The sequence below is a fragment of the Mobula hypostoma genome, chromosome 11, assembly GCF_963921235.1.
Source record: "Mobula hypostoma chromosome 11, sMobHyp1.1, whole genome shotgun sequence".
Classification (NCBI taxonomy): domain Eukaryota; kingdom Metazoa; phylum Chordata; class Chondrichthyes; order Myliobatiformes; family Myliobatidae; genus Mobula; species Mobula hypostoma.
The window spans coordinates 105,457,266-105,474,219 of NC_086107.1; the positions used below are offsets into that span (position 1 = coordinate 105,457,266).

Sequence of the window (16,954 nt, forward strand, 5' to 3'; positions counted from 1 at the left end):
TAGAGTTTACAAAGAACGGTGCAAAAAACAAAAAAAAAAAAAAAAATCCAGTGCGGGGCAGTTCTGTGGGCAAAAACACCTTTTTAATGAGGGGTCAGAGAACGGCCAGTCTGTTTCAAGCTGACAGCAGCTCAGATAACGTTACAATAGCCGTATACAAAAGAAAATCTCTGAATACACAACATGCCGAACATTGAAGAAGATGGGCTACAGCAGCAGACGACCATCAACATTATTTGGTACGTAATGAAGTGGTCACTGAGTGCATAGTTTTTGTTGATAGCAAGATTTTTTTTTCTTCCTCATGGTGGGGTTGTCCAAAGCAAGAAAGCCTAAGGTGAGAGATGGGAGGTGAAGAGGAGATCTGGGATGCTATCACACGGAGAGTAGTAGGAATCTGATATCCGGTGCCTGAGAAGCTGGTGAAGGCAGATTCATCTTTTAAACTCTTTAACAGATATTTAGGCAGTCACTTGAATAATCATGGCATAGAAAACCATAAACTAAATGTGGGTAAATGCGAGCAGCACAGAAAAATAATTTGTCAGCGTTGATATGGTGGACCAACAATCTATCTTCTCTGTAGGGCACTGTGTGGATAAATAGGGTAAAGCTCTCAAGCTGCTTAATCGTTTTAGAGATCTCTTGATCTTTCCTACCAAAGTGATCATAAGCCTTGTCTAAGAATCCTTTTCCTCCTACTACTGGAAAAACAATAGGGAGAGCAGTTATATTGAGTAAATAGCAAACAAGGGTGAAGACCGTGGCCAATGTTACATGAAGATGGAGTTTAACCCAGATAAATGTGAGGTGTTGCACCCCAGTAGGGCAAATTCAGGGAGACAGTACACCGTTAAGGGCAAGATCCTTAAGTGTTGCTGATCAGAGATCTTGGGATCCAAGTTCATAGCTCCTTGGAAGTGCCTACACAGGTCCATAGGGCAGTTAAGAAGGCTTATGGAATGCTTGCTTTTGTTGGTCAAGGCATAGAGTTCAAAAGTCAAAGAGGTTATGTTGCAACTTTATAAACATCTGGTTAGGCCACAGTTTACGAATAAGGGGTAGACAATTTAGAACGGAGTTGCGGAAAAACTTTTTCACACAGAGGGTTGTGGTTCTGTGGAATGCTCTGCCTCAGAAGGCAGTGGAGGCCAATTCTCTGGATTCTTTCAAGAAAGAGTTAGATAGAGCTCTGAAAGATAGCGGAGTGAAGGAATATGGGGAGAAGGCAGGAAAAGGGTAGTGATTGTGGATGATGAGTCATGATCACAGTGAATGGTGGTGCTGGCTCGAAGGGCTGAATGGCCTACTCCTGCACCTATTGTCTATTGCCACAAACTAAATGTGGGTAAATGGGAGCAGCACAGAAATTTGTCAGCATTGATATGGTGGACCAACAAACTATCTTCTCTGTATTGCACACAGTGCTGGTTGCCCCGCTACAGGAAGGATGTTGAGGTTTTGGAGAGGGTGCAGAAGAGGCTTACCAAGACGCTGCCTGGTTTAGAGGGCATGTGCTATCATGAGAGGCTGGATAAACTTGAGTTGTTTTCTCTAGCGCGGCAGAAGCTGAGGGGAGATCCGAATGAGGTTTATAAGATTATGAAAGGCATAGACAGACAGGGAGTATTTGTTTCCCGGGGTTGAAATGTCTAAAACCTAAGGGCATGCATTGGGGGGGGGGGTGGATGTGAGAGGTAAGTTTTTTACTCTGAGAGTCGCAGATGCCTGGAATGCGCTGCTAGTGGCAAATACTTTGGAGGCTTTTAAGAGACGTTTAGATAGGCACATGAATGTGAGGAAGATAGAAGGATATGGATATTGTGTAGGTAGGAGGGATTAGTTTTTTTATTTACTTTTTAGCTGGTTTGGCACACTGTGGGACGAAGGGCCTGTTCCTGTTCTATGTTCTATGAAGTGCCTGGACCAAGTGTGTCCGTCCCAGGTCAGGGTGGGAGCGCCCAGAATGGAAACGGCACTGAGCTGGGCTGCCCACTGGTCTATACATTAAGCCAGCCCCATCAGACAGTTTGTGAGAATGTCGCAAGTGTGCGGGCTGCTCGATCGGCTGGGTCTCCCACATGCAGGAGGCGCTCTCATACTGCGTGGGCTTTCGAGTGCACGTTTTTCGTCCCGGCGGCCCCGCCTAGTCACTCCTGCATCGTAAGTCACCCAGTGTCTACAGCAGCTAACACGACTCAGCAAAACGTTTAACCACACCGCTCCATTGCCATTCCTCCTCAGCGCATAAGTAACATTAAGGAACTTCAAAATAAATTTTATTTCAACGTTTTTAAGATGCTGCAGTAAAAGAGTACATTGGAGTACATTGGATAGAATGGAATAATTGGTTATTTTTCAGCAAGCACAATAACAACAGGATCTGGCACTTACACTGTTAACATAATCGCCAACATGACTAAATCAATAGGATTGGGAGAGCTAATCAAAGGTCACTATTCATTCTGGATCTTAACCAAGAACTGTTCATTGGAAGCCCAACACTGGAATCAGGTGTAAAGCTCGACAATACAGTCAACTCCCTATGGAATTTCCTTGATCTTCAAGCCTATGATTTTACTGATTTTTGTTGATTTCTCAAAAGGTAATCAGAACAAATTCTTAAGCTTTTGTTTTTGGATTTGTTTACATTTTTTCTACTTAAGAAGCATTTCTTTACTATGCTTGTTAAACACTAGATACCATATATAACAAGCAAAAACTTTTCCTTTACCCTCAATAAATCATCACTAAAATAATCGTCTTTATTAATGTATTATTTACTGCTTATAACAAAGTCATCACCAAAGCTCTCCGCGTTAGTTCCCAATGAGTAATTTTCGTTAATGATCTGTTCTACTTGGAGTTACAGCACAGTAATGAGGCCCTTTGGCCCATCGAGCCTGTGCTGCCCAATTACACCCATGTGATCAACTAACCTACTAACCCACGTTCTTGGAATGTGGGAGGAAACCCACGCGGGCACGGGGAAAACATACAAGCTGATTACAGAGAGCAGTCCAGACAAAACATGGTCCATGTCTCATCCTCAACTGTTTGGTAACACGGTGGTGGGGGGGGGAAACAATCTCAACAGTAAACAGATGGTAGAGATCAAAAAGCAGATAGAGTGCAGTTTTAAGCTGGTAATGGTAAGTTTTCACCCCGCCACGCCCGAACGTGAGAGGAGGGTTGGGCAGGGAGCTAGCAACCCCACCTGTAAAGACCCAAAGCTACAGCAGAACCAACATTAGCTCCAAAGACCTCATCCCCGGGAGAGAAAGGATCTTCACCTCGAAGGCGTATGAAGTCGTGTGGTGAAAGGGGAAGCCACATGGCCCATCAACCTTTTGCCCAGGACAGAGGAGCTGCTGTCGGGTGGCCTATACTCCAGCATGGGTGTTGGCCTTAAGAATAAAAAGAAGCAAGTTATATTTTAAAATAAACGGGAGGCACAAGAGCCAACAAATGCTGGAAACTGCAGAGGCGAAAAGTCTGCTGGAGGAATGCTAGCGTTGTCTCCTCGGGTGCAAGGACCATGCTTGGAATGTTTCAGGCAGTATGAAATATTAGCGTCAAATTCGCCCCAAGAGTGAAAAGTGAAACTTGCTCCACTCTGACAAAGGCCCAGAACCAGAAGAACACCGTCAATATAGCTGGATCCATTTCAGTCACGTGCGCCAACCCCATTTCTGACACTGTGTGCCAACCATGTCAAATGAGGGACACTGTTGTTGTTTTGTACCACTGTGCTTACTAACTGATCTGAGATCTCTCAAGTGTATTTCATGTGACGTAGAAATGACTGGAGCACAAAGACCCTGCAAATCATTGGGGGACGTGAGGAAGTGGAACAAACGCATTTGGGATAATAAATCAGCCATGATGGTATGGTGGAGCACACTCAATGGGCCAAATGGCCTGATTATGGTCTAAATGGAGTCCAGATCTAAGTCTGTGGGGTCATGGTGAGATGATGGTGCCCGTTAGAAAGAGACATCAATGAAAAATGTTGGCGGATTTTGCCTGCCAGAACTCTTTATGTCATGCTTTGGAATGTTAATCTTTTTGGAATGGTTTATGTACAGATAGTTGCCACTTTATTGGGTATTCCTGCTTGTTAATGCAAATATCTAATCAGCCAATCACGTGGCAGCAGCGCAATGCACAAAAGCATGCAGACGTGGTCAAGAGGTTCAGTTGGTGTTCAGACCAAACATCAGAATAGGGAACAAAAGCGGACCGTGGAATGATTGTCGGTGCCAGCCAGGGCAGTTTGAGCACCTCCTGTGATTTTCACGCACAACAGTCTCTAGAGTTTACCGGGAATGGTGCAACAAAAAAAAACATCCAGTGAGTAGCAGTTCTGTGGGTGAAAACGCCTTGTTAATGAGAGAGGTCAGAGGAGAATGGGCAGACTGGTTCAAGGTGACAAGAAGGAGACAGTAACTCAGCTAACCATGCATTACAGCAGTGGTGTGCAAAAGAGCATCTCTGAACACACACCACATCCGACCTTGCAGTGGATGGGGCGACAGCAGTAAAAGGCCACGAACATACCTAATAAAGTGGCCACCGCGTGTATGTACAGGTTGCACTGAACTAGACTCAAACTACATTGTGGGTTTTAAGTACCGCCTTCCCTTGCCCCCGAAGCACCTCCCCTCATTATGCAGGGCATAAGGAGGTTGTGCTCACTCTGAACCCCTGCTCTGAAGCTAAGAGAAGTCAAGTTTGTACAATGAAACAAACCCATTGCCTTGAGTGACGATGAGGCTGTTATCATCGTTAACAGTAATGACACGAGGTTTGTGAAGTCCATTTCCTGTGTTCAACAGCTCCTCCCTAAAAGTTCCATCTGACCAAAATAAAAGGATTCTATTTCGCTCAGTGACCAGGATATTGTCATTTACATCCGTGCAAATGCTATACGGTTTTATTGCACAATCCAGCCCGTTCAAAGTGATCTGCTCACAGACAGTGAGGACCACCCCGTCCCTGTCGAATATGACAATACATTTCTTCCCACTGTCGGCTACGATGAACTCCTCCGAAGAGTTGATCGCCAGGAAAAGAAACCTGACGCCTTCGTAGCCGTGCGGCTTGACCCTGCTGACCACGTGCCCGTCGACATCGTAGAGAGACAGGGAGCACAAGGCCCCCTCGCTCACCGCCACATACTCGTCTTCGTAGGCAGCGATGGGGTAACTGGACTCAGAACCACGCAGGAAGAGCTTCCTCAGAAAACCTCCGTCCAGCTCCAGAAAGTAGAGTTTGTTCCCCGCCGAGCAGGCAATAGTGTCGTCGCACACAGCAATGCTGCACGGGTCGTCGTCGTCATCGGGCAGCGAGATAGTCTGAATAAGGTGTCCAGCGTCCGTGAAGCATTTCAGACTGGAGTTCTCTTCATCCACGACGATGATGGTTCCATCGCGGGCAACGCTAACACCAGTCAACTTGGGATCGTACTCTTCGTGCGACAGCTCAGTGTTGAAGCTGAACATGTTCCGCACCTTTTGCTTGGGTTGAGGAACCGGAACGCTCGCCTGACGAGAATTGCCTGGACTCCTATGCTGCTCTGTTCTGGCTGGAGTAGTTTGGGCCCTAGGAATGGATTCATCCTCGAACGTGATGCTGAATAGGTTCGATTGAAAAATTTCTTTCTTTACTGATTCATTGACCTTTAGGCTGGGACTGGTTTTCTCTCCCGTGGGCACCTTCAGTGCTTGGACAGCGTTAACATGCTCTTCTACAATGGACTTCAGGCACACTATCTCTCTCGCCTGGCCAGACTGCAGGATGCGCTCGGCAAACTCCCTGGTCCCTTCCGCCTTCTTTATCTGGTGCTGAAGGTCCGCCTTGGCATTCCTGTACAACTCCTCCTGTTCCCTGACGTAATCGGCGAGGGTGGCCTTGACGGCGTCGCCTTGCTTGATCAGGTTGTTTATGGCCTCTGTCAGGGTACTTTCGATCATTGACATCAGGGAGCACTCTGTAGCTTTCAGCCTGTTCCCTGCATCGCTGAGGCTGTCCTCCTGCTGGGCCAGTGACTGAAGCTCAGTATTCAGTCTTCCAATGAGCTTCGTCACTAAGGGTCTCGCGGTTTCCACTGCTCTAGCCACTGGCGTTTTTCTATGCTGGGCATGAGAGCTCAAGCAACTGGTACAGATGGTGCTGCTGCAGGTGTTACAGAAGTAATCCACCAGCATTCTGGGATGTTGTTGGCAGTACACCTTCTTCTGCATCTTCACCTCGGCCTCACAGGGGCCCGAGCTGAATCCCGGCAGGCTCTTCAACACGTGGCCCGGGTTGCCCGCCATGTGCCTGACCTTGCAAGAGGGGCAGAGGTGAACGGAGCAGGTCTTGCACTGAGCTGCCGCAGAAGGCCTGTTCTTCCCCGCCGTGGCGCACAGGCCGCAGGCCGCCTCCTCGCTCTCCTGCGTCTGGAAGAGGTCCATAAGGCTGTTGATGTGAAAGTTGGTCTTTAGCTGGCTGACGCCGCCGCTCACGTCCACCTCGTCCCTGCACTCGGGACAACGGATCCTTCTGTTTCTACTCACCATGCTTTCCAGGCAGTCAAAGCAATAGGTGTGGGCGCAGGGCAACATCTTCGGTTGCTTAAACCTATTAAAGCAGATCTTGCAGTTTAAAATATCATTTTGGATTTGATCTGCAATGGCTGATGATGTCGCCATGATGAAAGCACAGCCTGAAACAGACGAGAACAGATGTTTGGTTATATAAAGCTGAGATGGCTTAGGTGATTCTGAACGTCAATGTGCAGCAGATCCTACGCACTTCAGTCCCCCACCAAGAAAGCATCAAGGCTCTCTGGTTCTTTCTCGACAAAAGAACCGAACATTTCCCCTCCAGCACCACCCTCCTCTGTTGGTCCTCTTCCTCTGAATTTTTCCCTTCCGCTCCTCCCGCTTCCTCCAGATGCGAGGGGTAGCCCACACGGGTCCCAGCTATGCCTCCCTGTTTGTCGGCTATGTAGATCAGCCCGCATTTTAAGCCTTCCCAGGCAATACTCCCCAACTCTTCCTCCGCTACATTGACGACTGCATTGGCGCTGCTTCATGCACCTGTGCTGAGCTCGCCAATTTCGTCAACTTTGCCTCTAACTTCCACCCTGCCCTTAAGCTCACTTGGTCCATTTCTGATACCTTTCTCCCTTTATCTCGAGCTCTCTGTCTCCATCTCTGGAGACAAACTGTCAACTGACATCTTTTATAAACCTACTGATTCCCATGGCTACCTTGACTCTATACCACTACCCACCCTGTCCCCCTGTAAAAATGGCACTCCCTCTTCTCAATTCCTTCACCTCCACATCTATTCCCAGGACACAGCCTTCCTTTCCAAATGTCCTCCTTCTTCAAAGACTGAGCTTTTCCTTCCTCTACTATTGATAATGCCCTCGCCCGCATCCCCTCCATTTCCTGAACATCTGCACTCACCCCATCTTCCCGTCACCTTATAGGCTGATTTATACTTCTGCACAGTAGCCTAAGCCGTAGCCTATGCAAGTGGCCTACGCCGTTGTGAGCATTTATACTTGTGCGTTGGTGTGTCTGCATCGCTCTGCAATTCACCGCCAAAACACTAGTTGGCGGTGGGGATTCTATGCCACTGCGTTGAGGTTCTTCGTGTTCAAACTCAGCACGAAGAAACTCAAACTTCAAACAATGGCAACTGAAACTGGAGGAGGATGAATTTTCTGTGGGCCACTGAGAGACATAGACGAGGAAGAGCATTTCAAATATTTTCGGATGTCGGCAGGTAGATTTGATGATTTGGTTCATCGTCTCCAACCATTTATTTCGCATCAGTGTACGCACAGTATACTCAGAGACTGGCAATCTCCATTCGAGTTTTAGCTTCAGGTGGAAGTCAACAGGCTGTAGCAGCTAGCTACAAACTGGCGTCAAGCACAGGGTCCTCCATAATTTCGGAGGTCTGTAAAGCTTTATGGAAAGCATTGCGGCCAGAGTTCCTTCCCTGCCCTTCAGTCAACCAATGGGAAGCTACTGCAGCGTAGGAGGAAATGCGATGCTACCAAGCGGACCAATCACAGTTGTTGCGGTCTGCGTCGCCACGATGCATAGTTACATTTTTGGGGAGGTGCGCGTCAGGCTACTGCGTAGGGTACGTAGCTACCTATGGCGTAGATTTGATGCAGAAGTATAAATTGGCCTTAACAGTGATAGTTCCTCTTGTCCTCGTCTACCACCCCATGAGCCTTTGCATCCAACACATCATTCTGTGTAACTTCCACCATCTCCAAAGAGATATTTACCTCCCCTCCTGCTCCGCTTTCCCTTGGGATAGCTCCCTCCGTAATTCCCTTTTCCATTCGTTCTCTCCCCCACCCCCACAAATCTCCCACCCAGCACTTATCCCTGCCAGTGGCCCAAGTGCTACACCTGCCCATTCACCTCCTCCCTCCCCTCCATTCAGGGCCCCAAACAGTCCTTCCAGGCGAGGCAACACCTCACCTGCGAATCTGCTGGGATCGTGCTCGCGAGGCAGCCTGCTCTACGTTGGAGAGACCCGTCGTAAACTGGGGAGGGGGGGGCTGCTTCAGCGGGTGCCTCCGCTTCATCCACCCAAAGCAGAACTTCCCGGTGGCCAAACATTCCCATTCCCGTTCCCATTCTGACATGTCAGTCCACAGCCTCCTCTTGTGCCAAGATGAGGCCACCCTCAGGGTGGAGGGGCAACACCTTATATCCCGTCTGGGTGGCCTCCAACCTGATGGCATGAACATCGATTTCTCCTTCCAGTGATTTTTTCTCCTTCCTCCCCCCACCCTTTCTATTCTCCACTCTGGCCTTTCACCTCTTCAAACCTGCCCATCACTTCCCCCTGGGTCCCCTCTTCCTTCCCTTTCTCCCGTGGTCCACTCTCCTCTATCAGATTCCTTTCTCTCCAGCCCATTACCATTTGCATCCACCTAGCTTCACCCATCATCTTCCTGCTAGCCTCTTCCCCCCCCCCAACCCACCCAACCTGCTTATTCTGCTGTCTTTCCCCCTTCCTTTTCAGCCTTGAAAAAAAGGTCTCGGCCCACGGCTTCGACTGTTTATTCGTCTTGCTATTTGCTGCCTGGCCTGCTGAGATCTTCCAGCATTTTATATGTGTTGCTTTGAATTTCCAGCATCTGCAGACTTTCTTATGTTTAAGGTACAATGAATGACAGGGAACAATATCCACATAGAAAATCAGGACCGACAAGATCGGCACCCCACTAGAGGTGGAGCTGAGGTGGCTCACGTAGTCCCCTCCCTGCCACTCCAGGAGCCAAGTGGACTCGTCTCCCAGGATGGTATGAATTTCCTGCAGGAAAATCATTGCATTTCTCCTGACTCCAAACCTTCAGAGAGGACCCCAGCTGCCGTTCACATTAAGACGAGCCATGGTGAGCTTCCTGTCAGGTGTGCCCCAGGCCTCGGCACCAGTGCCCTTCCTGGTGAGAGCAGAGCTGGTGCTCTTCACCCTACGAAGAGCAAGACTTGAGTGTCGCCAGAACTATCTCGTGCCCCGCTATCCCCTGAAGCAGTGGCCCCCAACCTCTGGGCCGCAAAGCACCCAGCACATCTTTTAGAAAAAAGCCGAAATAAACAAGCTAAATAATTAGGTGCCACCTGGCACGTAATTAATTAGCTTGATTATTTCGGCTTGTTTCTTACAGATGTGCTGGGTACGTCCCGGCTACCGCTGCACCGCTGCATGCTTCGCGGCCCGGAGGTTGGGGACCACCGCCCTGAAGGAGTGAGGCTGATTCTCGCGCAGATTTCTCTCACCAGGTCAGCCAGGAAGGTTTTAAGCTGTCGCCTATCATTCCTGGTCACAGCCCTCCTATTCCATCTGGGAACGAGACACAAAGACCTCACCAGCCTTGGCTTTCTGGACCAGCATAGGAAGACTAGTTTCAGCCTAAGCCTCGACCCTCAGAGGGGAGAATAAATTCTCTGAATTCGTCAACGTATCAGCGGGACTTCTTGGGAGGGCTGAGGATGCCTCACTGCCAAGCCTGTTATCTCCTCCTCCATCACTACACCTACAGCCCCCATCTTCCTCAAGTCTACCAGCAGATGGCCGTACTTCTAATCCACATGACGCAGCAGGTACCCGCTGTCTCCATCTCAGACCTACCCCGGGAAAAATGACACGGGCGTCGACCCCGAACTATCTTGGGAACTGAGGGTTGATAGGTTTGGCACGGTGAGTGTTATCTCTCGTCTCAAGCGTCTTGGGTCCCAGACCACCAGGTTCAGGAAAAGCTGTTGCCCTACAACCATTAGGCTCCTGGACTGATGTGGAGGGTTTCACTTGCCTCAGTACTTAGCCCACTCCACAGCCTGTTTCCAGGTGTGGTTTTTCATGGATTCTATTGTATTTCTCTATTTTCCTGTAGGCGCCTGAAAAAAAAAAGAATCTCAAGGCTATATTTGGTATATATACTTCGATAGGATTGTAGGCCATTCTCAGGGTAGAGCAGCAACACCTCAGAATCCATCTAGGTAGCCTCCAACATGGTGGCATGAACACAGATTTCTCCTTCTGGTATTTTTTCCTTCTTTTCTTTTCCCCTCCTTGGCCTCTTATCTCTGCCTGTCACCTCCCCCTGGTGCCCCTCCATCTTCCCTCTCTCCCATGGTCTACTCTCCTCTCCCATCGGATTTCTTCTTCTCCAGTCCTTTGCCTTTCCCACCCATCACCTTCCAGTGAGTCCTACTCTCCCTCCCACACCTTTTTATTCCAGCGTCCTCCCCCTCCCTTTCTCGGCCCGGAACATTTATTCACTTCCATCGCTGCTGCCTGACCTGCTGAGTTCCTCCAGCTGCTCGTGCCCGTTACTTCGATAATAAATTTACTTTTGAACTTTTTGAGTTTTTAAACAGGCCCAGGCTGATCCTGGCCTAGCCAGGTGGCCAAGAAAGCACCCCAACACCACCATCTCCTCAGAAGGCAAGGAAATTCAACATGACTCCTATCATTTTCCATAGATGTCAAAGTCAAGGTAAAATTTTATTCCAAAGTACATACATATCACCACATCCTATCTCAAGATTCATTTTTTGCAGGCATTTACAGGAAAATAGATATATTAGAATTTAAGAAAAACTATAAAGACTGGCAACAAACTACATGTAAATAAATAATACTGAGAACACAAGTTAGAATCCTTGAAAGTGAGTCCGTAGGGTTGTGGAATCAGTTCAGTGATGAGGTGAGTGAAGTTATCCACACTGGTTCAGGAGCCTGATGGTTGAAGGGAAATACTCTAACTGTTCCTGAACCTGGTGGAGGCCCTCTGTCTCCTGCCAGTTGGTAGCATGAAGAGAGCATGGGGGTCCTTGATCACTGATGCACCACAGAAAGCATCCTATCATGCATCTGCCCATCTGCAAGAACCTGCAGAGTTGTGATCGAAGAAGCCCCCCCCCCCCAGTCTATCACACAAAACCAGCCTTTCCTGCACCGAGTGGACCCATGCTTCTGGGAAAGCAGCTAACGTAACCAATGACCTTTAAAAAAAAGCATGAGAGAGCAAACCACCAGAAAGAAGGACAAGCAGCACGCATCAACGTTGCTGGTGAACGCAGCAGGCCAGGCAGCATCTCTAGGAAGAGGTACAGTCAGGACGAAGGGCCTCGGCCCGGAAACGTCGACTGTACCTCTTCCTAGAGATGCTGCCTGGCCTGCTGCGTTCACCAGCAACTCTGATGTGTGTTGCTTGAATTTCCAGCACCTGCAGAATTCCTCGTGTCTGCGAGAAACAAGGACAACTTCAGCCCACGCTGTTACCAGACCCCGTAAGGGTCCTCCGACACACTCAACTTGATCTCCCTCCCAATCTAGCTAGGAATAACCCGTACACTTCTGTCTCCCCGTACCGTAACATTTCGGTTCCCTCTTTGGCTAACCCGATGTAATTATGTTTAAAATGTCCTATGTGAGCGGCGCTTTTCAATGCGCTCGTTACGGTGATGATAACCCCTTACTAAAAACGAAACTTAAAAAAGATTCCCGAATCGAAAGTGAAAGAGGCGCACTTACACATCATTATAATAATAGGGAACTAACCCCCCCCCGGCCGCCACACCTTAAATTAAATTGCAAACTTTTTTTCAAATCAGCGAGCTTCAGGGGAACCCCGGGAGCTCACCGAGAACGGAAAGGCCTCGGTCACCCGCACTGAGCGAGCCGGCGAGCTCGAATTGTAGCAGGCGCTCCCGCAACCGCAGCGACAGCCCACGCTCCGTCAGCAGATAAGGAGAAACCCCTCCAGCAACCGAACCCCATCATCCGGCCGCCGGGGATGTCCCCCCGCCGCTCCCCGGATCCTCACCTGAGCAGCTCCTCGGGAGACCTCGCCTTCGCTCCGGCTCCGAAACGACAGGGCGCTCGACCGGGAGGGCAAGGGGGAGGAGAGAAATGCTAACCCCTCCCGGTGGCCTTTGTCTCTGTTACTCGCCCCGTGCAATCCCAGTTCTGTTGGCTCGGCAGGGAAAGGGGGACGATCTCGGCCGGTACAGCCGCGCACGAAACAGCCTCTTCCCGTTTCACCCAATCCGAGTTGAAAAATAACAGGTCAATTAAAAATTGCTTTTTCTCTCTCGTTCCGTGCGAATGATGACTCGCACCTATCCGGAGGAAGGGGCATTACCGCCACCTACTGTAATGGAGTATGACAGGGATCAGAACTAATAAAAAAGTTCACCACCTACGACTTAATTTAGGTGCCCGCAAAACTGGGCACCCCAGATCTACCCAGTGATTGCCTAATCAGCTTCCCATGTTCCAACTAAAATCTAAACACGAGGAATTCTGCAGGTGCTGGAAATTCAAGCAACACAGATCAAAGTTGCTGGTGAACGCAGCAGGCCGGGCAGCATCTCTAGGAAGAGGTGCAGTCGACGTTTCGGGCCGAGACCCTTCCTAGAGATGCTGCCTGGCCTGCTATGATCACATGTTCCGTCTCTGGGGCCTGACAAATGCATATTCCCATGCATAGCAACAAGTGCCAACGTGGAGTGCACACCCGTATGTCCAAACACAAACAAGGGCAAATCTGCGGACGCTGGAAATCCGAGCAACACACACAAAAAGTGCTGGAGGAACTCAGCAGGCCGGACAGCATCTCTGGAAAAGAGTACACGGTCGACATTTCAGGCTGGGATCCTTCATCAGGACAGGGAAAAAAAAAGATGAGGGAGGGGTCAGATTTAGAAAGTGGGGGAGGGGGAAGGGAAGTAAGGACCACAGGGTGATGGGTGAAACCCGCAGATGAGGGTGGGAAGAGGTGAAGCAAAGAGCTGGGAAGTTGATTGGTGAAAGAGATACAGGGCTGGAGAAGGGGGGAATCTGATGGTCAAGGAAGAAAGAAAAGGGGGAGGAGCACCAGAGGAAGATGATGGGCAGGTAGGGAGATAAGATGAGAGAGGGAAATGGTATTGGGGAAAGATGAGGGGGGTGGCATTATCAGAAGTTCGAGAAATCGATGTTCATCCCATCAGGTTGGAGGCTACCCAGACAGAATATAAGGTGTTGCTCCTCCACCCTGAGTGTGGCCTCAACACAACAGTAGAGGAGGCCATGGACTGACATGTTGGAGTCGGAATGAGAAGTGGACTTAAAATGCCTGGTTTAGAGAGTATGCATTATGATCAGAGATTAAGGGAGCGAGGGCTTTACTGTCTGGAGAGAAGGAGGATGAGAGGAGACATGATAGAGGTGTACAAGATAATAAGAGGAATAGATAGAGTGGATAGCCAGCGCCTCTTCCCCAGGGCACCACTGCTCAATACAAGAGGACATGGCTTTAAGGTAAGGGGTGGGAAGTTCAAGGGGGATATTAGAGGAAGGTTTTTTACTCAAGAGAGTGGTTGGTGCGTGGAATGCACTGCCTGAGTCAGTGGTGGAGGCAGATACACTCGTGAAGTTTAAGAGACTACTAGACAGGTATATGGAGGAATTTAAGGTGGGGAGTTATATGGAGGCAGGGTTTAAGGGTTGGCACAGCATTATGGGCGGACGGGCCAGTACTGTGCTGTACTATTCTATGTTCTATGTTCTAAAGTGGATGGCCACTGGGAGATCCCACTTTTTCAGGTGGATGGAGTGTAGGTGCTCGGTGAAGCAGTCTCCCAATCTACGTTGGGTCTCACTGATATATAGAAAGCCACACTGGGAGCACCAGATACAGTAGATGACCTCAACAGACTCACAGGTGAAGTGCCGCCTCACCTGGAAGGACTGTTTGGGGCCCTGAGTGGTAGTGAGGGGGGAGGTGTAGGGGCAAGTGTAGCACTTGTTCCGCTTGCATGGATAAGTGCCAGGAGGGAGATCAGTGGGGAGAGACAAATAGACAAGGGAGTCACGTAGGGAGTGACCCTTGCAGAAAGGAGAAAGTGTGGGGGGGTGGGAAAGGAGAGATTGTGCTTGGTGGTGGGATCTACGGAGAACTATATGCTGGACGTCAAACCTCAGTCTCGCCAACCACATATTTTCTCTCATATTCCTTCCAAAACATGCCTCCCCTGGACTGATGGAAACAAATAGTAATACCGTCTTCCTGTCCCACTCCCATCCCACAATTTCTGCCATTTCCCTACCCCAGTCAACCTAATACAAGGTCTGGCTTCATACTCTCCCATATTAACTATAACCACCTACCTCAGACTTAGTAAGTGCCTATTTTGCTATAACTTCTGCCTTTTCATTACCCAATACACCCACATGTAGTAGTACCCAACAAAACTGTACGATTATTCCCTGTGGATGGATCAATTCAATAATTATGCATTCGGAATTCTCTGGAGAAGTCTAAACCCTCCTTCACAATGGTGGCATACTCTCCCCCCACCCCCACAGCTGGAAGTTGATCATATCTCGCATCCTCATAACCCGGATTCTTAAACAATACATGTGATCACAACCAAGCTTCTTGGACACAGATAACACTCAAGGGAACACCAAAACCTAAAACTTATGATTTAAGTTCTTGTCCATTGGCTAACAGAGTTCTCTCACTGCAGTGAAGAACTGAGTTGATCGGAAAAGATCAATGTGTAGCACCCTGTGTACAATCACCCTCCACCAGCAGCCCATTCCTTCTGAAATCATTCCCCAAATCACCCTCCACCACCAGCCCATTCCTTCTGATATCATTCCCCAAATCACCCTCCACCACCAGCCCATTCCCTCTACTATCAATCCCCAAATCACCATCCACCACCAGCCCATTCACTATCATTCCCCAAATCACCCTCCACCACCAGCCCATTCCCTCTACTCATTCCCGAAATCACCCTCTACCACCAGCCCATTCCCTCTACTATCATTCCCCAAATCACCCTCCACCACCAGCCCATTCCCTCTACTATCATTCCCCAAATCACCCTCCACCACCAGCCCATTCCCTCCACTATCATTCCCCAAACACCCTCCACCACCGGCCCATTCCCTCTACTATCATTCCCCAAATCACCCTCCACCACCAGCCCATTCCTTCTACTATCATTCCCCAAATCACCCTCCACCACCAGCCCATTCACTATCATTCCCCAAATCACCCTCCACCACCAGCCCATTCACTATCATTCCCCAAATCACCCTCCACCACCAGCCCATTCCCTCTACTATCAATCCCCAAATCACCCTCCACCACCAGCCCATTCCCTCTACTATCATTCCCCAAATCACCCTCCACCACCAGCCCATTTCCTCTACTATCAATCCCCAAATCACCTTCCACCACCAGCCCATTCACTATCATTCCCCAAATCACCCTCCACCACCAGCCCATTCCCTCTACTATCATTCCCCAAATCACCCTCCACCACCAGCCCATTCCCTCTACTATCATTCCCCAAATCACCCCAGCCCATTCCCTCTACTATCATTCCCCAAATCACCCTCCACCACCAGCCCATTCCCTCTACTATCATTCCCCAAATCACCCCAGCCCATTCCCTCTACTATCATTCCCCAAATCACCCTCCACCACCAGCCCATTCCCTCTACTATCATTCCCCAAATCACCCTCCACAACCAGCCCATTCACTATCATTCCCCAAATCACCCTCCACCACTAGCCCATTCCCTCTACTATCATTCCCCAAATCGCCCTCCACCACCAGCCCATTCCCTCTACTATCATTCCCCAAATCACCCCAGCCCATTCCCTCTACTATCATTCCCCAAATCACCCTCCACCACCAGCCCATTCCCTCTACTATCATTCCCCAAATCATCCTCCACCACCAGCCCATTCCCTCTACTATCATTCCCCAAATCATCCTCCACCACCAGCCCATTCCCTCTACTATCATTCCCCAAACACCCTCCACCACCAGCCCATTCCCTCTACTATCATTCCCCAAATCACCCTCTACCACCAGCCCATTCCCTCTACTATCATTCCCCAAATCACCCCAGCCCATTCCCTCTACTATCATTCCCCAAATCACCCTCCACCACCAGCCCATTCCCTCTACTATCATTCCCCAAATCACCCCAGCCCATTCCCTCTACTATCATTCCCCAAATCACCCTCCACCACCAGCCCATTCCCTCTACTATCATTCCCCAAATCACCCTCTACCACCAGCCCATTCCCTCTACTATCATTCCCCAAATCACCCTCCACCACCAGCCCATTCCCTCTACTATCAATCCCCAAATCATCCTCCACCACCAGCCCATTCCCTCTACTATCATTCCCCAAATCACCCCAGCCCATTCCCTCTACTATCATTCCCCAAATCACCCTCCACCACCAGCCCATTCCCTCTACTATCATTCCCCAAACACCCTCCACCACCAGCCCATTCCCTCTACTATCATTCCCCAAATCACCCTCCACCACCAGCCCATTCCCTCTACTATCATTCCCCAAACACCCTCCACCACCAGCCCATTCCTTCTACTATCATTCCCCAAA

The 16,954-nt window shown here is 49.4% G+C and overlaps 1 protein-coding gene across 1 annotated transcript; it reads right to left on the reverse strand.

The window, feature by feature from the left end:
- Positions 1-2,246: 2,246 nt before the first annotated feature.
- On the reverse strand, positions 2,247-12,650 carry LOC134354068 (E3 ubiquitin-protein ligase TRIM56-like). The gene is made up of 2 exons (XM_063062806.1): positions 12,359-12,650; positions 2,247-6,709 (listed from the first exon to the last, which is right to left on the reverse strand). The coding sequence occupies exon 2, from the start codon at positions 6,693-6,695 to the stop codon at positions 4,719-4,721; it is 1,977 nt and encodes a 658-aa protein (XP_062918876.1). The 5' UTR covers positions 6,696-6,709; positions 12,359-12,650; the 3' UTR covers positions 2,247-4,718.
- Positions 12,651-16,954: the final 4,304 nt, after the last annotated feature.